At 63.4% G+C, this 27727-nt stretch overlaps 2 protein-coding genes across 4 annotated transcripts; both read left to right on the top strand.

The window, feature by feature from the left end:
- The first annotated feature begins 547 nt into the window (after positions 1-547).
- SLC5A5 (solute carrier family 5 member 5) lies at positions 548-9455 on the top strand. Its single transcript, XM_077119427.1, has 18 exons — positions 548-652; positions 1098-1163; positions 1321-1372; positions 1489-1556; positions 2096-2250; positions 2644-2784; positions 2867-2996; positions 3784-3872; positions 4288-4400; positions 4475-4545; positions 4714-4800; positions 4924-5117; positions 6471-6580; positions 6923-7038; positions 7780-7907; positions 8452-8566; positions 8915-9046; positions 9150-9455. The coding sequence occupies exons 1-18, from the start codon at positions 563-565 to the stop codon at positions 9453-9455; spliced, it is 2163 nt and encodes a 720-aa protein (XP_076975542.1). The 5' UTR covers positions 548-562.
- Positions 9456-13767: 4312 nt separating this feature from the next.
- CCDC124 (coiled-coil domain containing 124) lies at positions 13768-22316 on the top strand. Of its 3 annotated transcripts, none has more exons than XM_077122157.1 (5): positions 13768-14073; positions 20110-20279; positions 21498-21687; positions 21790-21904; positions 21982-22316. In XM_077122157.1, the coding sequence occupies exons 2-5, from the start codon at positions 20121-20123 to the stop codon at positions 22298-22300; spliced, it is 783 nt and encodes a 260-aa protein (XP_076978272.1). In that variant the 5' UTR covers positions 13768-14073; positions 20110-20120; the 3' UTR covers positions 22301-22316. The 3 variants fall into 3 exon arrangements, with proteins under 3 accessions (XP_076978272.1, XP_076978270.1, XP_076978271.1); XM_077122155.1 differs by lacking the exon at positions 13768-14073 and adding an exon at positions 14946-14990; XM_077122156.1 differs by lacking the exon at positions 13768-14073 and adding an exon at positions 14967-15066.
- The last annotated feature ends 5411 nt before the right edge of the window (positions 22317-27727 follow it).

Genomic DNA, 27727 nt, shown 5'->3' with positions numbered 1-27727 from the left:
AGATTCCCATCCCCAACTGGCCTGTCCCAGTCCAGGGCGCAAAGGGTGCGGGTCCTGCCCGCCCTCGACCTGGGCGGAGCACGCTGGCCCCGGGCACAATAAAGCGCAGCCGCGGCCGCGAGCGCCCCTGTAAGCCCCGCGCCCCCGGGCTGCCGGCTCTGAGCAGGCCCAGAGAGGGCAGACAGACACTAGGAGAGGGTGCAGAAGCCCGCCCAGTGCTGCGGGGCCCCTCTCTTTGCCCCGCGCCACGGCGAGGCGGTGGGCTCCGGGGCGGCCAGCTGCCTTTTCCCCGACGGCCCCGGCACCCATGGCGGGCGCGCGGGCGACGTTTGGCCGCTGGGACTACGGAGTCTTCGCGCTCCTGCTGCTGCTGTCGGCGGGCGGCGGGCTGGGGGTCGCGCTGGCACGAGGCGGGCCGCGCAGCGCGGACGATTTCTTCACCGGGGGCCGGCGCCTGGCGCCCCTGCCCGTGGGCCTCTCGCTGGCCGCCAGCTTCATGTCGGCGGTGCAGGTGCTCGGGGTGCCGGCCGAGGCGCACCGCTACGGTCTCAAGTTCCTGTGGATGTGCCTAGGCCAGCTGCTCAGCTGCCTGCTCAGTGCCGCGCTCTTCCTGCCCGTCTTCTACCGCCTGGGCCTCACCAGCGCCTACCAGGTGCCGGCGCGCGGTTCCGCGAAGAGGCGGCGGGCGGGAGCGCGGGGAGGAAGGAGGAAGAGGGGCCGCCGTCCCGGTTCTGCGGTGGAGGCGAGCGCGGGGCTCCAAACCCGACGCCGCCTCGCCCAGGGGCCCCTCCGCCTCGGTTTGCCCGACGGGGAAACACGGCTGTTACTGAACCGCGCTCCGGGCGCGGTGTAAAGCTATTCCAATTGTGATAGTATACAGTAGGCGCCCAGTAACCGACAACAGGCGCTGTCTCTCGTGCGCTGTGGGCAGCTCCGGGTATGCCAGCGGCGTTCGCCCTCTAGTGCGCGCCCCTGGCCCGCGGGTGCGCGGACGGGCCGCGGGGCGCAAGGGGCGCGCGCGGCGGGGAGCCCTCTCTCGACTCTGGCGAGCGTGGTAGACGGGCCCCGGTGACCGAGGCCACCGCTGCCCCTTCCAGTACCTGGAGATGCGCTTCAGCCGCGCGGTGCGGCTCTGCGGGACCACGCAGTACCTGGCGGCCACCGTGAGCGCCCCCAGCCCCGCCCCGCACGGACACCGCCCGCGGACCCGCCCCCAGCCCTTGTGGCTCTGCCCCAGCGCCCCGCCTATCCCAGCCCACCCCCGCCACCCTCCTCGCTCCCGCCCCGACCCCTCCCACCAGGGTCGCCCTCCCACCGCAGGTGCTGTACACGGGCATCGTGATCTACGCCCCCGCGCTCATCCTTAACCAAGGTCGGGGCTGGGGGCGCAGGGGAGGGGGCGGGGGGGTCGGGCGGGGGGAGAGCCCCCAGGGCGGGCAGGGGCAGGCCGGGGAGCCCAGCCAGGAGTCTAACGGGGTCTCTGCGCAGTGACTGGGCTGGACATCTGGGCGTCGCTCCTGTCCACCGGCGCCATCTGCACTTTCTACACCACCGTGGTGAGAGACCAGAACTGGGGGGATCGGAAGGGGGTGGACGGCGGTACACCTGCTGGGTCTTGGGGCTGGGGGGCTTGGGCCAGCCCATCTACCCCTCTGCGGTGCAGCCTGAGGAGCCCCCGCCCGGCCTCAGTCTCCTCGACTGTGTAGGAGAGGTGGCGCGCCCAGGGCCAGGCTGCTTCAGGCATGGCTGGATCCAGGGGTTCCACATCCCTGTTGAGCACCTCTGTGGGAGGGGCGCGTGGGAGGGGCTGGCCAGTTCTGGAGCGGGGGCAGGGCCTGTCTCCCCCGAATGGGCTCCACTGGAAGGCAAAGGCATGGAGGCCGGACGGGCAGAAAGGAGAGGTGCACCTCAGACAGCAGTGAAAGCTGCAAAAGCCACGCGCCGAGCACTTCCCTGAGCCACTTAGTCCCCCAGCACCAGGCAGGAGGTCCTGTTATCAAACCGGCTTACAGAAGAGGAAACAGGCACGGAGAAGCTGTGGCCCCGGGCAGCTGGCCCGAGGTGTGGCTGAGCCTCACCGTCTTCGGCCCCGCAGGGTGGCATGCGGGCAGTGGTCTGGACCGACGCATTCCAGGTCCTGGTGATGCTGCTGGGCTTCTGGGCCGTCCTGGCCCGCGGCGCCCTGCTCCTGGGCGGCCCTGCACGCGTGCTTGAGCTTGCCTGGAACCATTCCCGAGGCAACCTGATGGAGTGAGTGGGCAAGCGGAGAGGCGTAGGGGGGCTTCCTTGTGCCTCGGGCAGCCCTCCCACCTCCACAGAATCCCGCTCCCTCCCTGAGCTTCCTCAGCCCCCATCCTCTGCCTGCCCCAGCCTTCACCTCTCCACCCTGGCTTGGAAAGGGGGTCTGCTTCCAGCTCTGTACCCCCACCCCACCCCAGCCTGCACTGGGAGTCATTCATACCTGAACGGCTCAAGAAACAAAGGAATAAATTTTCAGTTCGTCAGACTCCTATTTACTCTTCAAAACCTATCCTGAATGTCCCCTTAAGGTCCATAAGGCACAGAATGGCCATGTGGGGCCCTGGAGAGGATGCGATGCCCATGGTATCTCCATGTGGCTGACCTGCCCTGTCCCCTGCCCAGCTTTGACCCTGACCCTCGGAGCCGCTATACCTTCTGGACTTTCGTGCTGGGCGGCACGTGCTTGTGGCTGTCCATGTACGGCGTGAACCAGGCGCAGGTGCAGCGCTACGTGGCCTGCCGCACGGAAAGGCAGGCCAAGCTGTGAGTGCTCACGAGGCTGGAGTGGGGAGCTTCCGGGGGGGTGGCGTCCCCACCCACTCCAGCCTGACAGCTCCTCGCACAGGGCCCTGCTTGTCAACCAGCTGGGCCTGTTCCTGATCGTGTCCAGTGCCGTTGGCTGCGGCATCGTCATGTCTGCGCTCTACAGCGACTGCGACCCTCTCCTCACTGGGCGCATCTCCGCCCCCGACCAGGTCAGACCCGGGCACCCCAGCAGAGTGGGCTGGCGTCTCACTGCTGCCCCCGCCCGGGCTCAGAACCTAGGTGGTGGGGGTGGAAGAGCCCACTCATAGAGGGAAAAGCCAAGGTCCAGAGGCAGCAAAAGAGTGTGGCCCGGAGCAGATCTGGGAGGCAGAAGGGAGCCATGGCGGGGGATGAGTAGGGGAGGGGCACATCCTGTCAGGGAGAGCTCCTTTGGGGGGGGTGAAGGAGGAGATGGGGCTGTGGTCCCACCTGAAATGGTGGTCTTAACATTAATAATCTCAACAGCCTGCTCCCATCTCCCCAGCACCTACTCTGTTCCCCACACTGTTCCTTCACAAGCAGTTTGTTTCCTACCGAATCCTCCAGAGCTGATGAGGTCAACGCTTTAGGTCCCCACTGTACAGAGGAGAAAACTGAGGCCCAGGGGCAAGTCAGGAGTAGTGTGGGGCCAGGACCCACACCCCTGGGTAGTGGTCCCCCTGGAGCCCTGATCTGGGGTTCAGTGGCCACTTCAGGGGGTTCAGAGTCTAAGGGGGCTGCATGGCTGTCCCGTCATGCGATGTCAGGCTCCAGTGTCCTCACCAGCTAACTGGGAACCCATGGGCAAGGATCTCTGAATCAGGGTGACCCGATGTCTCAGTGGAGTTCACACAGCCAATCAACAAACACGTGCCGAGCCCTGATATGAGCTGGGCGCTGCGGCCAAGCAGGGTCAGCACAGACAGAGCCCCTAACCTGGCCGCAGCCGACCCGGCATCTGACCCCGACTCCCCCCAGTACATGCCCCTGCTGGTGCTGGAGGTCTTTGAGGGTCTGCCTGGCCTCCCCGGCCTCTTCCTGGCCTGCGCCTACAGCGGCACCCTCAGGTACGTTCTGGGCCTGTCGGCAGCCCCATCCCCGCTCAGTCCCGTGGGCAGCGCAGGTGGGCTCCAGTGGGCACAGCCAGGTCACGGGGACCCTGCCGGGGCCTTGCCCCTCCCTGCCTGGCCGCCTGGGGCCCTCCCTTCCTCTCAGCCCTGGGGGCAGCCTTGACCCAAGAGCCCCCGCCCTGCCCTCGGGGCCCCACAGCCCCAGGCTTCAGTTTCCCCCGAAATCCAGCCACACTCCGCTCCCCACTGCCACCCCCCGGGGCTCTCGGGTCTGCAAATTGGGGGACAGACATCAGCCCTGGGGACACCGCCATCCCCGTGTCTGCCCTGGGTGGCAGGTGGACCTGGCGGGGCCCGGCGGGGTGGGGTGGGGGCATCCCTGGCTGTGGCCTGAGGTCCCCCCGCCTCCCAGCACGGCCTCCACCAGCATCAACGCCATGGCGGCGGTCACCGTGGAGGACCTCCTCAGGCCGCGGCTGCCCGGCCTGCCTCCCCGGAGGCTCGTGCTCATCTCGAAGGGGCTCTGTGAGTCGAGGAGCTGGGGGTGGGGGGTGGGAGCTGGCCCCTCCGCCCCTGACCGTCGCCCCCACCCGCCGCAGCGCTCATCTACGGCTCCGCCTGCCTCGCCGTGGCCGCTCTGTCCTCGCTGCTGGGGGGCGGCGTCCTCCAGGTGAGCCCCCCGGGACCTCCGAGGGGAGGGGCCTCCTCCTCACTCCCTTTGGGGAAACTGAGGCACAGAGGGATCTCAGGCCCCACAGTGGAATTCCTCAGGCTGCGCCCTCCAAGCGGGTAAACTGAGGCGCGGAGTGGGGCGCGGGCCTCCTCTCATCCTCCCTAGGGTTCCTTCACGGTCATGGGCGTCCTCAGCGGTCCCCTCCTCGGAGCATTCATCCTGGGGATGTTCCTCCCAGCCTGCAACACGGCGGTAAGGGGCGTGGCCGGGCGTGACGGGGGCGTGGCCAGGCAAACCCTCCCCTATCGCGGCGGTGAGGGGCGTGATGGGGGCGTGGCTGGGCAGCCCCTCCCCTGACGCGGGCTCCGCCCCCAGGGCGTCCTCGCGGGGCAGGGTGCGGGGCTGGTGCTGGCTCTCTGGGTGGCGGGGGGCGCCGCCGTGCACCCGCCCAGCGCGCAGACTATGGGGGTCCTGCCCACGTCGGCCACGGGCTGCGCGCCGCCCCCCGCCAACGCCTCTCGCCTCCTGGGCCCACCCCCCAAAGCCAACGCCTCCCGGGGCGCCCCCAGGTGAGCGGCTGGGCTGGGGGCGGCGGGCGGGGTCGGGGGCGGGGCCTGAGCCGGGAGCTCTGAGCGGGTGCGGGAAGGATGGAGGGAACGGCACGTGCAAAGGCCCTAAGGCAGCCGCGAGTCCGGCGCGGGAGGACTAGGAGACGAGGTCCCAGCAGAGGAATTTGGTCGGATTCTTTCTTAATTGAGACGATTCCCACCCACTACGTCACCCACTTAAAAGTTAACGCGTCAGTGACTGTTAAGCCCAAAGAAGCCCCATACCCACCCCCTTTGTCCCCCGCTCCTGGCGGCCACCGGCCTGTCTGTGTCCCTGTGGACTTGCCTGGCTGGTCGTCTCCTATACGTGGAGTCATGCAGCACGTGGCCTTTTGTGCCGGCCTCTCTCAGGCAGCGTCGGGTTTTCAAGGTCCCGACGGGCAGATCGGAACTTGGTTCCTTTTCCTGGCTGAGTAATATTCCATTCCGTGCGACGGGGCCCTCTGAGCCCTCCTCTCCCGCACGGCCGGACCCTTGGGCTGCGCCCACCTTTAGGCGATTGGGAATGAATATCAGTGCACGAATTGCTCTAGAGTCACTGCTGCCTCCCCTGCGTCCATCTCTGGGGTGGAATTCCCGGTGATAGGATGAATTGTTTTAAGTGTTTCTCCCAGGCGCTGCCCAGCGATTTCCCACGCAGCTGCAGCATTGCAGGCCTACGTGCAGGGCACGCGCCTCTGATCCTGCCCGCCTCACCCACGCTGCTTATTGTCCTTTTCTTTTTTAATAGCTGTCCGTCCTTGTTTAGTGGCGGCCCTCACTGTTTTAATTTGCTTTTCCCTGATGGCTGAAGATGTTGGGCATGTTTTCCTGTGCTTTGTGGCCATTTGTACATCTTCTTTGGGAAACCGTCTGTTTAAACGAACCCTTTGCCCATTTTTAAATTGGGTTCTTTTTATGGCTGAGTTGTAAGTTGTTTATATATTCTGGACACTTGAGCCTTATCAAATGCACATATTGTAAATATTTTCTCCTATCACTTTCTTTAAAGGGTCCTTTGACACCCCCAAGTTTTTTATTTTAATGAAGTCAGTTTATCTATTTATCTTCAGTCCCTTGTGCTTTTGGTGCCAAAGCCATGAAAACTGTGGCCTAATTAGAGGTCACTCCTGTGTCTTCCTTCCAGAGTCTAATTTGGTTTCGTTCTGAGGGCAATGGGGAGCCCAGGAGGGTGGTGCCGGGAGGCTGACTGCACTTTAGCAGCACCCCCCGCACGGGTGGGGGTCAGCAGGAGAGGAGGGAGGGGGGCTCTGGGACACATCACGTGGGGTGGGTGGCCGGAGAGGAAGTTCTCTGCCCTGCTGTTTCCCGCAGTCCCCAGGGAGTGGTGGCCGGGAGCCTCTATGCCGTGTCCTACCTCTATTACGGTGCCCTGGGCACGTTCAGTGCGGTGCTGGCGGGGGCCCTCGCCAGCTACCTGAGCGGTGAGCTGCGGCCAAGGGCGCTGGGGCTGGGGGCGGCAGGGGCCACAGGTGCTGTCCCCGGTGCTGAGGCACCTCGGGCACCCCGCGGGGGTGGGGGCCCTGCCCCGTGCACCGAGCCCCGACCTTAGGCCGCAGTCCCGCCTGCACCCCCGAGTCGCGCGCCAGGCCTGTATCAGGCGCTGGGGCTCCTTAGACCTGCCCGATGGCCCCGATGTTACATTTCACCTCCCAGTGCAGACGGGGAAACTGAGGCTCAGGAAGGGGCAGAGTCTTGCCATGAGCCCCGGGGGTCACTGTCGGAGCTGGCATTTGAACCCGTTGGCTTCCCCGCCCCCCCTGCAGGCCCCACCAAGCGCAGCGCTGTCGGCCCTGGGCTGCTGTGGTGGGACCTCGCGAGGCCATCGGCATCGGTGGCCCCCAAGGAGGAAGCGGCCCCCCCGGGTGGTGAAACGGCGGAGGTCAGTCTCGAGCCAGCCCAGTGCTGGGGGGGACACGGTGGCTTCGGGGGTGGGAGCTCAGGCAGCGCCGGGGTGGGGCGTGGCAGAGTCTCAGCCTCTGGGACCTTCCGTCCCTCCAGTGGCCCCTTCAGAGCTGGGCAGTGTCAGGACATCCCGGGTCCCCTCAACAGGGAGCAGAGCTTAGTACGGTTTATTTCCATTGTTCCTGATTTTACGGTTACTTCCAGACCATGGCATTCGCCTTTGCAGCGCTGACATCAAGTCTGTTCTTAAAATAAAAATGCTTTAAATCAAAAGCAGGTGGGCTGAGGGACAGCCTCACGCAAGCTTCACGCCAGGGAATCGGCCAATTGTGGTCACCGCGGCAGCTTGGGGAACGCGGGTGCCAGGCTCTGCTGCTGCCCCCCTCGCTCGCGGCCCCGGCCTGGGCACATGAGAGGCAAATGGGCCGAGGTCCACAGGCCAAAGGGCATGTGGAAGATGATGATGGGAGCGGCCTTAGCCAGGGGCATGGGGGCAGGGGCGACTGGGGGCCTTGAGTGAGGAGAAGCTGCCAGCCCCAGGCAGAGCTGGGAGTGGGGGCAGCCGGGGGGGAGAGCGGGGGGGGCGGGCAGCTGGGAGGGGCAGCGCTGCAGGTTTCGCTCTGGGGCTCACGGCCGGCTTGGGGGTGACGGGGCGTGGGGAGAAGTGGACCAGGTTTTAGAGGAGGAGGGAACAGGTGTTTCTTCTCGCCTCTCCCAGGGTCCCAAGGAACTAACTTCTGAAGCCCAGACCCCCCAGGGCTCCCTGCCCACCGAAGAGGACCGGCTGCTCTGCTTGGGGCCGGGGGAGGAGCCGCTGGCTGGCTGGGGCCCACGGGAGACAGCCCTGTGAGGCTGGGAGGACCCCAGGGAGAGGCCCCAGGCCAGGTGGGCGGCAGCCTTGGTCTGATTGGTGGGAAGCATTGTATGCAAATGAGACCTGTGCTGCGAAGCCCCACCTCTGGAGGTCACTTGGTCCAGTCCCCAGCACCCCCCACACACACACACACACCTACTCCCCCAACGTCATATCCAGGTCTTCCCCAGTATGTACTTGCACGTGGGACGTGGCAGGTCATCACATCCAGCCCTTTATGCACGGGTGGAGAAATGGGGCCCAGAGAGGGCAAGGACTTGGCCGAGGTCACACAGCCATCAGGGCTTCGGGGGGGTGCCCTAGGGTCAGACGCCTTGTGGCCTGGCTCAAGCAGGCAAGGGCTGCATTTAAGGGCCTGGGGCTTGGGGGCCTTGAAACTCAATCCCCTCAGGCCCCAGGTGCATGTGGCCCCCCCTGCCCCCACCCGCACATAATAAAGTCCACGATGGAGGGTCCCAGAACCCAGCCACCCCATCCTGGCCCTCACCCAGTCACCTCCAGGCCTCCTGTGTCCAGGGCACCGCGGGACCCAGCATCTTCATCCACTCTCAGCTCGCAGGCGTCGGGTGATGCAGATGGGGTGGCGCTCAGCGCCTGGGCTCACATCCGTGTGGGCCGACACCAGGGCGGGGTGGGGGTGATTCACAGAGGAAGCTGCCAGCCTCCCCCCCAGGGCTGGGCCGCTACTTCCTCGCCAGCTCCCCTCGTCACCAGCACTTAGGATGGGCCGTCTTTCTAATTTTTGCTATTCTGGTGGATGCCAGTGGTATCTCATTGTGGTTTTCTAAATTTTAAAAAATTGTGGTAAAATGTACATAAAATAAAGACGATTTTCATCACTTGGGTGGACGATTCTTTAAGACTGGCACTGTTGGCTGTCCACTCCCAGTGTCCCCGTCCCAAACCAGAATTCCTGCTCCATGAGTGAGAAACCCACCCCGTCACCCCGTCACCCCTGCTCTGCCCCCGTCTCTCTCAGTTTGCTTATTCTGAGTCTTTGTCTATGTCTGGCAACTTTGCCCTGCGTGGGAACTTCAGAGCCCCCTGTGGTGACTTCGGGGGCCCCTGTGGTCACCAGCTCGCTCTCTGCTGCTCTGGATGGTCGCTGGAGGTTTGGGGGATTTTCTGCCCACATTCTGACAGATGTTGCATTTGGGGTCTCAGGAGGGAGAAGTTGGTGGGCGCCCCTGGACCAGTTTCCGTGTGCCCTTAAGGGGGAGTGTGGAAACGCTGCAGCCTCTCCCCAGATGCCATGGGGCCAAGGGGCGCCTGAGGGCAAGCACTGGGGGCCGGGGGGGGCGTCTGGGGGCATCCCCGAGTCAGCTGCCCTGCCGGCCGGGAGGAAGGAAAATGTGGCCACAGCACACCCAAGGGCCCCGGGCGCTGCCCATGCCACCAGCTCTGCCCGGGCTTTCGGGGTTCATCCCCAGAAAGGGGAGCACCCAGGCAGGCACCTCAGGCCTGGCCACATGGCCGCAGGCCACCCCAAAGGACAAGAAGATTGCAGTGTCCGGTTGTAACCGTGCCTTCCTGCCAGGGGAGACGCTCGCTGGGAGCTGCTGACCTCAGCTCGTAGGTGTCTCATTTTGGTAAAGACCTTCCAGGCTCCTGGCCGCATCCCACCAGCCTTTCAAGACATTTCGGGGACGGGGTCCTGCCGGGACCTTGACTGGCGTCGGATTAAAGACTCTCCTGGAAACGCCGTGGTCTGGGCGGCTGCCTGCGAGCGCGGCCCTGGGGGCTCGCGCAGCACACGCTTTGTGGCTGTCATGATGCGGCCGCTTTTTATTTTTAATATTTTATAAAGTTCTTTATTTTAATGCAATTTTATTGATATATATTATATATTCATACACCTTATAGTCAGAGCGTACAGTCAGTGGTTCACAGGACCTCCCTATAGCTGTGCGTTCACCACAATGGACTTGTTCTTTTCTGTGAAAAATAACATATATACAAAAAAGCAATACATTTCCAAGCACAGCACGACAATTAGTTGTAGAACAGATTTCAGAGTTTGGTATGGGTTACAATTCCATAATTCCAGGTTTTTACTTCTAGCTGCTTTAACATACTGGAAGCTAAAAGAGATCAATTTAATGATTTAGCATTTATTCGCTTGTTAAATCTTAACTTCTCTTTATGACTGCACCATCACCTTTGATCTTTCTCCCTCTCTTTAGTAGTGTTTGGATGGAGCCAAAATTTTTAACTTTTTCATGTTGGAAGGGTCTATTACTAATGTGGGGCAGGGACAAGGAACTGCCTGATGTACTGGAGAGGCTGGGCTAGGTTTCAGGACTTATCTGAACCAGGGACCCATCTGGAGATTGTTGGTTTCTGGAAAGTCACTCCAGTGCCTGGAACCCTTGTGGAATCTCATATATCACCCTAGGTGTTCTTTAGGATTGGCTGGAATGGTCCTGGTTGGGGGTTGGCAGGTTATGACAGGTAGCAAGGTCTACCTGAAGCTTGGTAAGAGCCACCTCCAGAGTAGCCTCTCGACTCTTTGAACTCTCTCAGCCACTGACACTTTATTAATTACACTTCTTTTACCCCTTTTGGTCAGGATGGAATTGTTGATCCCACAGTGCCAGGTCTGGATTCATCCCTGGGAGTCATCTCCCATGTCACCAGGGAGACGTTCACCCCTGGATGTCGTGTCCCACGTAGGGGGAGGGCACTGATTTCACTTGCAGAGTTGGGCTTAGAGAGACTGAGCCCACATCTGAGCAACAGAGGTCCTCCAGAAGTAACTCTCGGGCATCTTATAGGTAGTCGAAGCTTCTCCGCCGTCTACATAAGCTTCACGAGAGTGAGTCTCATGATCAAGAGTATGGGCCTATTGATTTGGGTGTCCCTAAAGTTTGACACAGTATCAGGGGATTCCCTGATGGTAAGGTTTAATAGTTCCATAGTCTTTCTCCCATCCCTCAGGGGACTTTAGCCAATACTTTTTTATTATCTGCTTGATATACTCGAGGATGTTTCCAGGCATTACATTAAACTATACAGGATTAAAGGCTCTCATTTTTGTTCTGGGCTCCCTCTGTCTGAATTGTTTAAATGATCTATCCAGGCAGGTTGAGTTAGATTATGTGTTATACAAAATTTAGGTCTTGGACAAAATAAACGTTCCTTCCTTGGTCTCAAAGAGTAGGTGAAGTTCTTAAATAAAGACTGTCTTTCTTACCCCTGTATTCTGAATTATCTTAATCCCAATTGGATTGGTTTCGTTTTTATCTCTAAATAGCATGTTACACATATATAAAACAGCCCCTCAAAATCCAGAAATAATTCTCACTCTGGGGTAAATGTGTCTGCTTTAAGGCTGCACTTCTAGGCCCCCATGTCCTCCCGGGTATTCCATGATGGGGCTGCTTTATCGGACCGGGAGCTGCTGGTCCGAGGCGAGCTGGGACTCCCCCCGCTCTGTCCCTGCATTCCCTTGGCTCTCTTCTGCTTCTCCTTGCTCGCAGCACGGCCAGCTCCCCGCGGGCCCCACCCCCCGCGCCCCCGCCCCGCACAGCAGATCTTCCTGAGCCCCAGGCAAAGAAAGTTAGAAAAGCTCCAGAGTTGTTGTTGGGTGTCACCTGATGCTTGTTCAGCACAGAAAGGATGACCTTTCGGCTTCCTCCTTCTTTCATGTCTTCGTTGAGCAGATGAACTCCCGCCGCGCGCCGAGACCCCCCATGGGTGGGAGGGGTCCTTTGTAGGCCCCGCCTCAGTGCAATGGTTTTTATCTGGCATTTTGCACGCCCCAAGCCTGCCGCCCCTGCCTGGCCTCTCCCTGCAGCTGCGTGCCTTCCCGCGGGTGGGCTCAGTGGTTCCCGCCCAGGTGTGCCTCATCCTGATGAAGGGTGGGTGTGTGAAACCAACCCCGGGAGACCCCCAGCCGGCAGCTGAGGCCACGGCCAGGGCCCAGGGTCCTGCAGTTCCAGGGTGCAGGCGCCCCCACGCCCCCCAGCCCCACCGCGCTCGGCACCTGTGAGACACGACCTCAGAGCGAAGGGGTGAGCTCTGCTGCACCCAGTGACCGCCGTGCTCCTGTCAGGCCGGGGGGCCACTCCCAGGAGGAGAAATAAACGGGGACAAAGGGCCACTGAGGCCCTGCAGGTCGCGGCCTGGTGCCAAGGCGAGGCTCTCCCTTGTCTGGCGGGAGTGAAGGCCAGTGGAAATTCCTGAGGCGAGGCAGGTTTCCCTGGCGGTGCCAAGAGACCTTTATTTTGTAACCTGTCACACAAGCCCAGCCTTGGCTGGCCAGCTTCAGGATCGGCTGGCTCCAGGTGCAGGATGGCCCCCCCACTCCCCAGCCTGCATCAGCCTTCTGGGGTGGGACCCTCGCGCTCCCCATAACCGTGTGGGGTGTACACGCCAGTGCTGTGTAGCCCGCAGCTGCTCACTGCCCCTCTCTGGCCGCCCACAGGACCTTCCCCCAGCCCCGACTGCAGAGGGGAGGTCACATGCCAGAGCTGGGGGAGCTGTGCGATGTCGTTGCGCCATCTTGCTCTGGCCCGGTTTCAGTGTGCCAGTGGGGAACCGTGGGGGCCTGGGGGGCGCTGGCACTCAGACCCCACGGCCAGCCCCTTGCATCCCTGCCTGGGCGCTTGGACCCGACTGCAGCCCGTCTGCTCCCCACAGCCGTCCGTGGGGCCCAAGGCCGAGAGCCCCCTCATGCACCCGCCCTGCTGCCCCACCCAGGAGGCAGCGCTGGGCTCCCAGCCAGGCAGGGCAGGGGTCCACTCCCACCCCGAGGCCCCAGATCCTGGGTGCGGTGGTCAGGCGGGGCAGGGGGCTGACCGGGAGGCCCTGACCGGGGCCCAGCCGCTGCGGCTCGAGGCCGTGTTTGATTTAGGGGAAGGGGCCCCTGAGTGGGTGCCACAAGGTGGGGAGGGGCCGCAGGGAGATCGCGGGGCTGGGAGAGCAAACAGCGGGTCCTGCGTCCCACAGGGCGGCGGCTCGGTGGGACGTCTGAATTTAAACATTTGTCAAGACCAGTCACGCCCGCCTCACGCTCTCTGCCCAGGTTCAGAGCCTCAGCGGGCACGGGGGGGGAGGGGGCACGGGAGGGGAGTGAAGCAGCGGAGGAGCGTCGCTCACATCCTGCTGCCCAGACGCAAATCGGGAGCCCCCCACCCCGCTCTGCAATCCCTGTGAACTCACAAGCATCTCCTGAACGCCCCCCTCCCCTCACCCCCGCGCGGCCCCACGGACACCCCGTGACCCCGGCGGCCCTGCTGACGGCGGCAACGGGCAGCCGAGGCTCTGGGCGCGGCCTTCCCCCGACGCCCTCTTTGCCGCCAGGCGGCTCCGGCCCAGGGGGCGGAGGCGCCTTCTCCTGGCTGCGCTTTCGGCCACCGACGACCAGGCCGCGGGCCCCCGCCCGCCACGTCCGGCTCTCGGCCTGGGCGTGACCCTTGCCGCGCGCAAGGCCCCGACCCGCACCGCCCCCCGGGCCGCCGTGGGCTTTCCGCGGCGAGGGCTGGACGCGCCGCGCGGGAACCTTGGCGGCCCCGGCACGCGCGCCGCGCCCCCACGCTCTCCCCTCTCTCCGGACGGACCCCGCTGCCTGCGCCCCGAACAGGCTTCCGGGACGCGGGACCCCATCGCGAGGCCGCCCGCGGAAAGCGGCCCACGCGGGAGCCTGCGGCAGGGTGCGGGGAGGCCCCACGCCGAGAGCTGCATTCGGTGCGCACGTGGCGCCCGGCAGAAGCGGCAGCGCCCGCCCGTGGGCCTCAGGCTGCGGGGTCCAGGGAAGGGCAGCGGCACGGCACCGGACACGTCTGTCAGTTGGCCAGGAGCGAGCTGACCGCTAGGCCCTTACGCGGAGACGCTTTCCGACTGGCCACGGCGGAGCCTCTGCGCGCGTGGACTGGATACGCGGGCCCAAGCCGCGTCCCCCCGCCGGCCCGGCCCCCGGGCTCGGCAGCATTTTGGGGGCAGCGACCAAATCCCACATCTCACCAGACGGAGCTAGGGATGAAGTAGGCAGGGGCACCGCGGGTGGGAGTCCGGGCTTTAGAGGACACCTGAGCGGTTTAAAGGACCAGCCCCTGACCCCCGGGGTCAGTTGACCGTGTCCGAGAAGCCCCGGGCAGGAGGGCTTCACTATTTCTCAAGCAGCCTAAGGAAAAACAGGTCAGTATTAAGGATGAAGGTCAGGGAGGCGTTCTGAGAAAACGTCCAGTCAGTCCAAAAGGGTCAACCACAGCGGCCTGCACCTCGGCGGCCGTCTCGCGTGGGTACTGCCTCGGGCCAGCGGTGCGCAGGCGCAGAGGGTAGGGGCGGCGGTGAGCCCTGCTACATCCCTCCCAAGGCCTCGCGTCAGGCGGCTGAGGCGGGTCCCCCTGCGTCCTGGGCGGGGCGCGGACCACCCCGACCCCAGGATTAGAAGACCGATACAGGAGCAGCTGTCTGCGAAGGCTGGGGAGAAGGCGGAGAGGGGTGGGGAGGCCCAGCGGAGGCCGGGAGGCCGGCCTGGGCCCACGAGGTCACTGCCGGGGCTGACCCCAGGCGCCTCCTGCACACGCGTGGGCCCAAGCGGCGCCCTCCCAGGGGCCGGCAGGGAAAGGGCGCGGGATCCGGCCCGCGCATGCTCTCACTTTCGCCGCATTCGACCAGCGGCCTCCTGGGCCTCAGTTTCGCCACCGGCGCGGGGAACAGGGACCGCAAGCTCGGGCGCCCCCTAGCGGCCGGGCGACTCGGGGCGTGCGCTGCTGCACGCGTGTGAGCCCGCCGGCGCCATCTTTGGTCCGGGCGGCGGCCATGTTGGTAAAGGCAGCAGTCCAGGCTGTAAGCCTCTTCCCGCCTCTCCTGGCTCATCAGCATCTAAGGAAACGGAGAGGCTGAGAGTTTATAAAATAGCCAATTGTGGGAGGGGACAAATAAACAACCGAATGCCTTTGGCTTGGGCCAGAGGTCGGGCCTCTGTCTCCCTAGCAAAGATGGCGACGGCTCCTCAACGTCATCAGTGCGCGCAGCGCGCCGCTCGGAGCTCGGCGCGCCGGCCCGTGTGACGTCACTCAGGCGCGACCGGGCGGGCGCCGGGGAAGAAGGTAGGAGCGGCGTCGGCGCGGGCGGAGCCGGGGTCCGGGCGGGCTCGGCGGGGGCCCTCTCCCCGGAGGACTGGAGGTGGGTGCTCGAGGCGGCGGCGATGTCAGAATCCCCGGACGGCGCCCGCGGGGCTGTGCCCATTTCCCGGGCCGGGCGACTGAGGCCCGAGCGCGGCGGCGTGCCCAGGCCCTCCGGCTCCGCCCCGAGCATGTCCAGTTTAAGGGGGACAAAGCAGTGTGCGGATCCCCCCAGCCTCATGCAATGGGGTCATGCCTGGGGAGAGGGACCAGGGCCTGGGGGGAGCCCAGAAGGGGCCTCCTGGGGGCTTCTTGGAGGAGGCGTCGTGAGCGCCATTGTCTAGTGTTTCGCTTACTTTGTCATCCAGCCAATTACGTGAATCTCGATTTTTCTCCCAAATGCACCCCCTGTCCAGGCTCTGTCTCCCTCTCACCTGCCGAGTCCACCCGGTCACCCACGCCAGAGGGCCTTCCCACCTCCCTCTGATGCGGATTCACGCTTTGGAGACTGCTCCCTGTACACGCCCCCAAGATCCGCGTCTGCCTACTCCTCAGATGTTTCCTTCAGGAAGCCCTTTTTCTTCCCCAGCGCGTGTATTTCCCATCTCTGGTTGTAATTCCATCACCAGTTCTTCTCCCCACCAGCCTAAGTCGGTCCCAGGCTGGTAGGAATGCGAACCGTCCCTTTCCTGAAATCATTTGTTAAATGACTGGATGTGTGTGAGTGAGTTTAGCACGTGAGGAAGGAAGGGTGTCCTAGCCTGGAGAGGGGGATCTGGACCATTGGGCCGAGTCCTCACAGGCTGGTAGGGTTTCGCAGGAGGAGGTGGGGGTGTCAGGCACACACCCAGCAAGAGCAGAGGCTCCGAGGCTGGTGCAGGAGGTTGAGTGGGAAGAACAGGGAGAAGCTGAGTTTGGACAGAACACAGGCTGTGAAGGTTCAATTGAGTGCCTGCTCTGCAGAGCATTGGAACACAATGGCGCCAGCCCCAGCCTTGTGTAGCAGCCTGGGGGGAGACAGACACTTGTCAAATAATCTTAGAAGACAGCATAAAATAGCAACTTGGAAAAGAGCCTCAGAGAGGATCGTGATCTGGGAGAGTGTCGAGAAGGCTTCCTGGTTCCTGGAGTGCTGATGCCCGGCCCCTGAACTTAAAATAGGAGTTAATTGGGATGAAAAGGAGCAAAGAGTATCCAGGCGAGAGGCACAACCAGTGCAAAGGCCCTGAGGCTAGATCCTGCTTGCTGCCTTAGAGGAACAGCAGGGAGGCTGCTGCTGGGTGAGAGGGAGAGGGGAGGAGAGAGGGGCAGGCATGCGGAGGGGTTTCTTCAGGGGAGCCTCGGTTTCCTCGTGTGTAACCCAGGCAGTGATCCCCTTTTGGTGCCCTCGTGGGGGGTCCAGGATGGGTTTTCGTTGTGCACTGCATGGGCCGAGGAGCAGCCGGGAGAAGCGTGGGATCAAGCTGGCGGGTCCGACCCCATGGCTGCTCTTGCATCCTTCCGAGGAGGGCCTGGGACTGCCACTGTGTCTCAAGGGGGGAAACCGAGACTCGGGGGAGCATCTCGGTCACGGCTGCAGAGCCTGGGCTTGAGCCTCCTGCGTCCCAGCTCCTCTCTGCTTCACTTCCATCTGCTCAGGCCTCTGCCTTTGTCTCAACCTGGGCTTGGGGGTCATGGGGCTGCCCCTGCGTGTCGGCTCCAGTGGCTTCAGAGGGCATCAGGCCTTGGGGCAGGGGTGTTAGATGCAAAGGGTGGGGGCCTGATGGGTGGGGCCCAGGTTTGAGTCCCGCCCCTGCACTGAGCCCCTGTGTGGCCTGGAGCTGAGGGTACTGGCTGGGATGAGGTGGCCGCTGCACCCCAGCCTGCTCACTGTTTGGCCCCATCTCCTCACCCACCTCCTGCTCATTTTCTGCGTGGCAGAAGGAGGGGTTTTTGAGCAGCCTGGATTGGGATGTGTCTGTGCCCTGCTCAGAAGTTCCTGCTTTTCCCCAGCCTCTGCCCCCGGCTCTCAGCACCCTCCGACTACCCCTCACCTATCTGCACTGCCCGGCTGGCCTCCTCAGGGTCCCTGCAGCATGGCCTCGTGCCCGCCTCGGGGCCTTTGCATGCGCCGTCCCTCTGCCCCAACGCTCTCCCTTCCTCCAGAGATGCCCCAGCTCTGAGAATTAAATTCATGGCTCGGTTTGGGTGGCCACTGCAGACACTAGCTTGGAAATGGATGGGGCCATCTAGAGTCCTGGGGCCAGGACAGGCCCCCCTCCCTATTCCTGGATGCTGGGCCTGTTCCTCTGAGGTTCAGTAAGGGAGTGAGTCAGAGGATTCGGGGACATCAACCTGCTCCCCAGGCGAGGAGAGCCGAGGTCGCCAGCCTGGGCCACGTGGTCTGAAGGCCCCCCTAGTTCTCGGGTACATGTTGTCTCCTGACCTGGGAGGCGTTTGGAGGTGGAACCCCAGGCTTCCCCCCAGACTGCCGCCTGACCTGGCTGAGGGCCTCAGCCTCCCTCATCCAGCAGGATCCCCAGCCCCACGGGTGAGGTTTTGGGGAGTCCTCAGGTGGGTGGGTGGGTGTGAAATGCCTCTTGGAGGTGCAGATAGCGGGAGCTGGTTCTTCCGTTTGTATTCAAGGTTACAGCTTCTCCCAGCACAGCCGGGCAGCTGGAGCAGCTCACGGGGCTGCCCAGTGTGTGTGGGGGGGCTCGTCCCAGTGCGGGGCTTATCCCAGTGCGGGGCTCAAAGCTGCAGGGAAGGGGGGACGGAGGGCCACAGCAGGCATGAGATGTCCATGAAAGGGGAGTAGCAGGCCACAAGGCCAGCCATGGACGGGTGGACCGAGGAAGCGGGCTGTGACCCAGCCATAAAAGGCATATCGCGATCCATGCGGCCACCTTGGAAGTGTGGTGAACCTTGGTAGTGTGGTGCTGCGTGAGAGCCACAGGGTAAGGGGCCTGCTCCGGTGCCGTGGCATGTCCAGGGCAGGCAGATCTGGAGCCAGCATGCGCGTCTGAGTTTGCAGGAGGCTTCCGTGCAAACAGGCTCTGACGGGGACGGGCAGGACGTGTCCCAGAGGAATCTAGGTCACGGCCACACCGCTCGGTGATGCCAGTGGTGGCACACTTGGTATGAGTGACTTTTTTTTTTTAACTTTTTTTATTAATTAAAAAAAATTAACAAAACATTTAGATATCATTCCATTCTACATATACAATCAGTAATTCTTAATATCATCACATAGTTGCATATTCATCATTTCTTAGTACATTTGCATCGATTTAGAAAAAAATAAAAAGACAACAGAAAAAGAAATAAAATGATAATAGAGAAAAAAAAGACTATACATACCATACCCCTTACCCCTCGCTTTCATTTACCACTAGCATTTCAAACTGAATTTATTTTAACATTTGTTCCCCCTGTTATTTATTTTTATTCCATATGTTCTACTCTTCTGTTGATATAGTAGCTAAAAGGGGCATCAGACATAAGGTTTTCACATTCACAGAGTCTCATTGTGAAAGCTATATCATTGTTCAATCATCATCAAGAAACATGGCTACTGGAACACAGCACTACATTTTCAGGCAATTCCCTCCAGCCTCTCCACTACATCTTGAACAACAAGGTGATATCTACTTAATGCGTAAGAATAACCTCCAGGATAACCTCTCGACTCTGTTTGGAATCTCTCAGCCATTGACACTTTGTCACATTTTACTCTTCCCCCTTTTGGTCAAGAAGTTTCTCTCAATCCCTTGATGTTAATTCTCAGCTCATTCTAGGATTTTTCTCAGTCCCTTGATGCTGAGTCTCAGCTCATTCCAGGATCTCTGTCCCACGTTGCCAGGAAGGTCCACACCCCTGGGAGTCATGTCCCACACAGAGAGGGGGAGGGTGGTGAGACTGCTCGTCGTGTTGGCTGGAGAGTGGGGCCACATCTGCGCAACAGAAGAGGCTCTCTTGGGGGTGACTCTTAGGCCTAAATTTTAAGTAGACTTGACCTATCCTTTGTGAGGTTGAGTTTCATGTGAACAAACCCCAAGCCTGGGGGCTCAGCCTATAGCTGTGGTTGTCCACACTGCTTGTGAGAATATCAAGAATTCAACTTGGGGAAGTTGAATTTCTCCCCACTCTCACCATTCCCCGAAAGGGGCTTGCAAATATTTTTCCAGTCACTGATCAAATCATTCTGTGGTACGAGTGACTTTTACGGTTCACAGGACACACCTCCATCAGGCGAGTGTTTTTCCTTTAATTTAATTTTTATATTATTTTTCAATTGTAAAAAAACTATGTATACAGAAAAAAAAAATTTCAAAGCACACCACAACAATTAGTTGTAAAAGAGATTTCAGACTTTGATATGGGTTACAGCTCCACAGTTTTAAGTTTTTACTTTTAGCTGCTCCACGACGCTGGAGAGTAAATATCAGCATAATGACTCAGCAGTTACACTCATTTGTTAAACCCGACCTTCTCTGTATAACTCCACCATCACCTTTGATCTTTCCATCTCTGCCTTTAGGGGTGTTTGGGCTCTGCCCATTCTAACTTTTCCATGTTGGAAGGGGCTGTTGCTAATGTGGGGTAGGGGGATGGAACTAGCTGATGTTCTGGAGAGGCTGGACCCTCTAGGTGTCAGGACTTACCATCTGGAGGCTGTAGGTTTCTGGAAAGTTACCTTAGTGCCTGGAACCCTTGTGGAGTCTCAAGTCTCATGTAGCGCCCCAGGCAGTCTTTGGGATTGGCCAGTTGGTTTTGGTGGGGCTTTGGCAAACCGTGGTAAATAGCAAGGTCTAACCGAAGCTTGTGTGACAGTGAACTCCAGAGCAGCCTCTCAGCTCTGTTTGGGCTCTCGGCACTGATACCTCACTTGTTTCACTGCTTTCCCCCCTTTTGGTCAGGACAGCATTGTTGGCCCCACAGTGCAGGGCCAGCCCGTCCCTGGGAGGGACACCCATGCCGCGTCAGGCATTTTACACGGGAGAGAGGGGAGCGGGTCTGAGTCAAGTTTCCCAGCCGCTGGCTGCACGGCCTGGTGTCTGGGTGGCGGGTGTGTGCACAGCGAGTCGGGGCCCCCTGCCCGCTCACGGCCCTCTCCCGCCTGCAGCCTGCTGAGGGATGCCCAAGAAGTTCCAGGGCGAAAACACCAAGTCGGCAGCGGCCCGGGCACGGAAGGCTGAGGCCCAGGCAGCCGCCGACGCCCGGAAGCAGAAGGAGCTGGAGGACGCTTACTGGAAGGATGAGGACAAGCACATCATGAGGAAGGAGCAGCGCAAGGTGGGTGGGCTGCCCGGGATGGGTGGGTTAGGTGCCAGGGCTGCAGGGGCCCACCTGGGGTCAGCTTGGCCCCCAGGGGCACCAGACAGTGCCTGGGGACGTTTTTGGTGGTTGTGAGGGTGGGGAGGGTACCCAGGGCAGCTGTACGACAGAATGCCAGGGGCCCAAGGCTGGGGAGCGCAGTGGCAGGCCCCGTCATCAGCTGTTTACAACCCCAAAGCTCCTGAGGACAGGGTGGGCTCCCCCAGGGGCCCAGCGCCAGGGGGTGCTCAGCTGGCATCGGCAGTATGGGGCTGTGCTAACCGGCCCTTCCTGGCAGAGGGTGCCAGTGTTGGGGAGGCAGGGGTGGGGGGTGCCATGGGTGGGAGTCCTGGATTTCCTTTTAGTGGAGGCAGAGGTCACCCGGTACCCCATGCTGTGCTGGGTCCATAGAGAGCTACTTTTGTTTTGGGTTGCCCAGTGCGGACATATAGAAAAGTCACAGCCAAGAAGGAAAAGTAATGTCTGCCAAATATGTAGTATCCAAAGAAAAGCCAGACACTTTCCACAGTCCTTCCCTGTGGCCTGCTCCCGATGGGGAAACTGAGGCAGTGGGGCAGGAGGCCTGGGCTCAGGTCTGCAGCCGGGGAGGGTGGCTGAGGGCTCGGCGGGTCCTGTGGGCACCTGCACCCCACCCCGGTGGCACCCCAGGAGCTGCCGTGGAGACCAAAGCTCTGAGGTGGCATTTGTGCAGGGGCCCTCCCAGAGGTGACTGGAGGGTCGCATTCACTATAGAGACAGACATTCAGCCACTTGCTCTGTGTGGGTGCGTGCAGGAGCATGGTGGGTGGGGGCGGGATATTCCTGCCCTGAGGGGCAGGAGGGAGCGCAGGCCAGACTCCAGCTGCTGGCAGGGCTTGCCTGAGGGGCTGAGGTACAATCAGACCCCCTTGGCCAAGGTTCCCACCACAAGGATGGAGCTGTCCTACCCACTTGGGCAGCTATCCAGCTGCAGACAGGCCACAGCCCTCCTTGGGGTTCTGCCCAGAGCCTTCAATGCTGGGCCTGCTGGTTCCTGCCCCAGGGCCTTTGCTCCTGCTGGCCACCTCCTCTGGCCCAGTGGTCCCTTCTCCAAGGGTGCCCTCTGGCCCTGGCCAAGGTTCCTCAGGTTCCCAGGACTAAGAACTTGGGTCCAAGTCCAGAGGGTGGGGTCCCCACCTAAGCGTCTGGGTCTCCTAGGAGGAGAAGGAGAAGCGGCGCTTGGAGCAGCTGGAGCGCAAGAAGGAGACGCAGCGGCTGCTGGAGGACGAGGACTCCAAGCTCAAGGGCAGCAAGGCCCCCCGCGCAGCCGCGCCTACCAAGGTCACGCGCGCCCAGATCGAGGAGACCCTGCGCCGGGACCACCAGCACCGGGAGGCCCCTGATCCTGGTGGGCACGGGTGCGGGCGGCTGGATGGCGGGGGTTGGGCGCTGGGCTGGGGGCGTCTTGCCCTGCTTCTGGCTGCACTCCTCATCCCCGCGCACCCCACAGTGGAGAGAGCGAGGTGCCACCTGGAGGTGCCCCTGGAGGAGAATGTGAACCGCCGCGTGCCCGAGGAAGGCAGCGTGGAGGCGCGCACCATCGAGGACGCCATTGCCGTGCTCAGGTGGGCTGCGGGCCCTGGGTGGTGTCCCTGCGAGGCCGCGCTGCACACCTACCCGACTCCTGAACCCCCTCTTTCAGTGTGGCAGAGGCGGCCGACAGGCACCCGGAGCGGCGCATGCGCGCGGCCTTCACGGCCTTCGAGGAGGCGCAGCTGCCGCGGCTCAAGCAGGAGAACCCCAACATGCGGCTGTCTCAGCTGAAGCAGCTGCTCAAGAAGGAGTGGCTGCGCTCACCCGACAACCCCATGAACCAGCGCTGCGCAGCCTTCAACGCGCCCAAGTGCCCCGGTCCAGGACCGCGCACAGCCGGACGCCGCCCTCCTGCCCCCCGGGCTCCGCGGCCTCAGCCATCCCGGGCGGCGATGGAGGGTCCCTGCCCCGGGCTGAGCACCCAATAAAGGCGTGGCGACAGGGCTGCGTGTGGGCGCCATTGTGCGCGGACAGGGCGGGGAGAAGGGGCACCGGGCCAAGTTCATGCCGCACCTCTGGTTTTGTTTAGTAGGAGGCATCCAGGAGAGTCCCTGGGCGGACGGCCCCGTGGAATCCTGGGGTGGAATTTGACCTCGAGCTGGCTGCCTGGCGTGGTGGGCATGCCGCGGAGCGGGGAGACAACCTGGAGAGCAGGGGCGGCCGCCTGGGACAGGGCAAAAGACGTGATCTCTGAGCCCAGTATGCGGCCCACAAGGTTCACGGTTGGGACATGGAGTCAAAAGACCCACGAACACCGATGCCCTCCTGTGCCCCTCACCTTCCTCCCACCCACCCAAGCCCAACCCCGCCTGTTTTCGCCCCTCAGGGCCGTTTTCCTGGCCATAACCCTCTTCCCAGACCTGCTCCTCCAAGACACCCCCAGCCCTGTGAGGGCAGAGCTCTGCCTAGAGGTGAGGTTAGGAGGCTTCATGAAGGGTTTTGAAGGACGGATAGGAGTTCACTCGGATGGGATGGAGAGGCCGAAGGAACCATTTCCGCCGGAGGGTGCTGTTAGCAATGGGGTGTACTGACAAGTAGCCTGCAGGAGACTGGGGGACCTAGAGCGGTCGACGTTGCTAAGAAACCCCAGCGTGTGTTGAGCACTGGCTTAGGCTGGGGTCCTCCCGGGGCTTCCCCAGACGAGGGCTTGGTATTCAGGGTATCCTGAGAGCCCGATGGGGGCGCGGAGGCGGGATGGGGGAGCCGATGGGACGGCCCCGTGAGGCCTAGCCCTGCTTACGGGGGGGTAAGCCGAGCCCCTTCCCGGGAAGCGGCAGATGGAGGCAGCGGGGGCGGCCCCTCCTGCCACCCGAGCCGGTGGGGTGGGGTGGGGTCTCCGCGGCGGGCTTGGAGGGAGGCCGGGCGGCTGCGCTTCGCCCGGGCGCTGGGGGCGGCTGCTGCGCCGTAGTGGAGGTGACTCAGGGCGGAGCTGGGGCAGCCGCTGCGGGTTAGAGCCTCGGGACAGGGACGGCGATGACGACGGCCCCCACCCCGGGACCTCCAGGACGCGCATGCGCGGGCGGCAGAGCCTCCCGGGTCGGACCGCAGTGCGCCACGGGGCTTCGAGCCAGGAGTTCCCTGCGCTGCTCCCCCAACCCCGCGCCGTTGCCAGGACGACCGGGCTGCTCAGGGGCGGGGTAGCGAGATGCGGGGCGCACACCGCGCTTGCGCAGGGTCTCCGTGCTTTCGCTTGCCCAGCGCGTAGGCGCCATTCTCCACCCGTCCCACCCCCACGCGGGGGAACCCTCGGCGGCCGCAGTGTGCGGGGTGGGTGGGGACGCGGGGGCCGGCTCCAGCCCGAGCAGGGTTCACGGCGGGGGGTCCGGGTGCGGGGTCTTCCGGAGCTGCGGGTCTCGGCCTTCTCCGTCGCCTTGGCAACCGGGCGGTTCTGCGCCTGCGCGGGTATGCGCCCGCCGTTAGGGTTCCCCACGCGCGTCCGGGGAAGGCGGGGGCAGGGGAGGCGCGGGGCCGCAGGAGGAACGCTTCGGGGGAGGGGAGCTCCCAGGCAAGGACGGGGCGGCCCGGCGTGGCGCACGGGGGCCCGAAGTCAGCCCACGCCCAGCATGCAGTGCCAGATGGAGGCCCGAGCCGGCCTGGCGCGTGGCCTGCGCTCCACCCGCAGCCCTAGGCCTGGCCCCGGGTCGCACGCCGCCGATCCTCGCGCCCTTGCTCAGAGTCGCCCAGACCCTTGCGGACCACGTCCCCGGGCTCTCGCCACCCGCCCGCAGCCTGTTTCCATCCGCACCCGCCTGCAGGCCCGGCGGGGCGCGAAGGCGCCTCCTCCCGCGGGACCCTCGGCCCCCCGAAGTTGCACCGTGGGCTGTCCCGGCCTCTCCCCGCAACCCCGCGCGCCCCCCTCGCTGTCCGGCCGGTGCTTGGCCAACCAGGGGCCGATGTTCAGGGGCAGATCCGGGGCGTTGACAGCGCGTCCTCAGCGACCCAGGCCAATCCACCCCCTGGGCCGCCGCCCTCCCGCGAGCAGTTTTCCTTGTAGCCCTCCGTGGCTTCAGAGCTTACCAGTGATAGAGCGCCCTGGAAGAGCCGGCGCACGGCCGTGCCCGCCCCGAGGCCCACACTGTTGGTGTCTTGACGCTGCTTTGCCTGCCGTCAGGACAGTTTGCGCTTGACCTGGCCGCCGCTATCCGGCCCGGCCCGCGCCCTGGTGCCCGCGCTTTCAGCTTCGTGGCCCAACGGGCACAGGGTCTTGGGTCTTCCCAGGGGATCGGCCACTCCCCACAAGGGCGGCCTCGAGGACAGTAGAGGCGGCGCGGGGAAGGGTCGCAGGCTGGACGCTCTGGCCTGGAGCGGGGAGGGGAGCTGCAGGCAGCAGGTGCAAAGGCCCGTGGCTGCAGCGCTGTGGCGGCGGTCTAGGGACAGCGCGGGGGCTGGACGCAGGGACCCCGAGGGACGGGGAAGTTGGAGACGCCCCGTGATTCCAGGGGAGAGACCTCGGGACCGGATGGAGATGAACATGCCTGGCAAGGACAGGATTGGGGGACCGATTCGGGGCACCCCAGGATGACGGGGGTCTGGGCGGCCGAGGAGCGCGGCCTTCCGTGGCGCCCGGTCACCGCGCGTCCCTGACTTCCTCTAGCGCTGTGTCCGGCTGGCACGGGGCCCGCAGCCCTCCCCCCACGAGGGCGTGGGTGGCGCCCCTGTCTGTCCGGGTGCCCCCGGCCCAGGAGACTCACCGCTTTGTTCTTTTTCCCTCCACACAATGCGGGGCGCGTCCGGCCCCCTCCCGCTGTTCCCTCCTGCATCCCCCCCAGCCCCGCCCTGGAATCCCGGCCCCATCCCCGCCCGCGAGCCCACTACCTAACACGAGCTGCTCCCGGGCCCCGTGGGGCGCTGGGGGGTGGGGGGGCGGCGGCTATTTTTGGAGTGAATGGAGGACAGAAAATGCACACGGGGTGGAGAGACCTGGCACCTCCCGGGAAGAAACCCCCCGGGGCCCTTCCGAAGTAGACGGTGGGGGGTTCAGGGTTCGCGGCCAGCAGGACAGAGGGGGTGGGGGGGGTGCACAGTGGTCTGGGAAGGCGCCCCCTTCCAGGGGGAAGGTCTGTATGGGGAGAAGCAAAACATCTTCAGGCCGGCGAGCTGAAGGGTCCCGGGGTGGGCGATGGTGTCCTCTCTCTGGAGGGACACTGATGCTCGGAGAGGGACCCCCACGAGGTCAAAGTCGAGGGGGGGCTGAAACCTGGCTCCTCTGCCCCGTCCGCTGGTGGCCCCGAGCCCAGAAAACGCCTGTTCTGACTTGGCAGAGCGAGCTCCACCACCCGCTGCCCTCTTTCCACCACTCAATTCCGGGGTGCCGACCCAACGGGTTCCTGAATCGTGCAGGCTGGGAGAGGGGACAAGTGTTCTGTGGTGTTTTCTGACCGCCGAGGTCACCTGCCCCCTCTGGGCAGCGACATTAGCCACCGAAGCTCCTTGGCCCCCAAGAACCCCCAAGCCCCAGGGTGGGGAACGGGATGGGGGCTGAACAGCCTGTCCCCCTCTCCCGGGCTCCACGCCTTCCCGCCCCCCGCGGCTAGGGGCCCCCTCCCCGGGCCTCAGTTTCCCCGGATGTTCTCTAGGATTCGCTGTCCCGACCCCGGGGGAGGGGTTTGGGGGAGAGTGGGAGGGGGTCGCAGTCCGCCCCCTCCGTCCTGGAGACGGGCGGGGGCGGGGGTCCCTCCCTCCCCCTCAGGGTCGGTGGCCCCGGGCCGGGCGCGGGAGGGTCCACCTGAGCTGCTCACGCACTGCGCTCCCACCCTCTGGCCCCGCGCTCACTTGATTTTGCTCTCCCGGGGGCTGCTGGCCCCTCTGGCTGGTGAGTGGGCGCTGGCGGATTGGAAGGGCTCCAGGCGCCCCCTTCTTCTCGGAGTGTGCCCGGCTTGTCTCACTCCAGGAATCCAAAGAGGGGCTGCGGGCGGGGGGCGCTCCTCCTCCTCCCCCCACGAGCCCGGGACTCCCCCCATACCCTGCGATGAGATGCTTGGCTCACAGATATCGGGACAGTCCCCATGGGGTGGGGGTGGGCATGGGGGCCAGGGACTCCGGTCGGAGCTCTCCTGGGTGGGGTCGAGGGAAGTGCTGGCCTCTCTGCCCGCCCCCCCCCAGCTCTCCCAGCCTCCCTGCCTTACCTCCCCCTCCTGCAGTGTCTGGCAGGGATTCCCTGGGCTGTCCCTGTGCAGGTGGGAAGGTGGGGGTGTGGTGGGAAGGTGGGGGTGTGGAGGGAAGTTCCTCTGCCTTCACTGCCTAGTGAGCCCCCCTAAGCCCCCTGACCCCCCACTGACGGGGCAGGGACAAGGCCGGGGCGGGGTCAGCAGCCACCCAAAGTCATCAGCTTGGCAGGGACAAAGCGGGCACTGCAGCGGTGCTGGGGTGAGGGGCCCCGGGTCTGGGGTGCCCTCACATGCCCTGATGTCTCCACCCGGCCGAGGCCCGGGCAGGACTGAGCCAGGGAAGCAGTGCTGACCTCCAGGTCTCCACCCCGCCCCGTCGTCCGCTCCCCCACCCCAGCTCCCTCGGCTGCCCAGGACCCTGCAGGAACGCTGGGCCTCCCAGCGGATGGGCCAACCCTGGGCGCCCTGACCAGCCCCTGTCCTCCCAGGGCCTGGCTGGACCGGCACCCCACCCAGCCCTGTGGAGAGGAGGGGCCCTGGAACATTCATGGCTGTGTCCCCTGTGGCTCATTCCGAGGTCTGGCTACCCCCCACTGTGTCCCGCCTTCTGTACCACCTGGGTGTGGGAGCCTGGGACCTGTGTGTCCACTCAGGGCCCCCGTGAATGTCGTGGAGGTCTCGGTTCCCAGAAGCTGTGTCGGGAGGGATGGATTTAGGGGGTGCTGAGAGCAGAGCGGTGGCCCTGCAGTTCCTGCCTCTTTAACTCTCAGACCAGCCCCTCACCACCTCACCTGCCCAGATATCCCCGTGCTGACCAGAGGGGAAGATAGCATGCGCAGGGAACAGCATGGGGAAGGGCAGGTGGCAGCCTAGTGTCCAGGACAGTGAGGCGAGGGAGGCTCCCTTGGACGCACGAGCCATTGATCTGAAGTTTGTCTGAGACTTATGGGGGGACAACTCATCAAAAGCAAATCAGAAATATGAGAATGTCGTTCCAGGAGTTGAAGCAAATGGCTGTCACTCTTCCTCAGGGTGGACGCGAGGGTGGGACACGGGGACTGCCTGATGGAGGCCAGGGGCCGCAGGGAACATGGGTTTTCTTCCATCCGTTGTGAGCACGGCGTCGCAGCAGTCCCAAGGGGCAGTCACAGGGGGCTCAGGGGCTCGGGGGCTTCTCTTGGGAGCAGCCTGAAGTTGACTGTGGGGTGCCAGCCCGGCGTTGAGTCTGCGTGCGGGCCGGAGATGGGG

This window comes from Tamandua tetradactyla, chromosome 11 (genome assembly GCF_023851605.1).
Source record: "Tamandua tetradactyla isolate mTamTet1 chromosome 11, mTamTet1.pri, whole genome shotgun sequence".
Classification (NCBI taxonomy): domain Eukaryota; kingdom Metazoa; phylum Chordata; class Mammalia; order Pilosa; family Myrmecophagidae; genus Tamandua; species Tamandua tetradactyla.
Note: the sequence above shows the minus strand (reverse complement) of the source record. Positions and strands in the feature narration are given on the sequence as shown.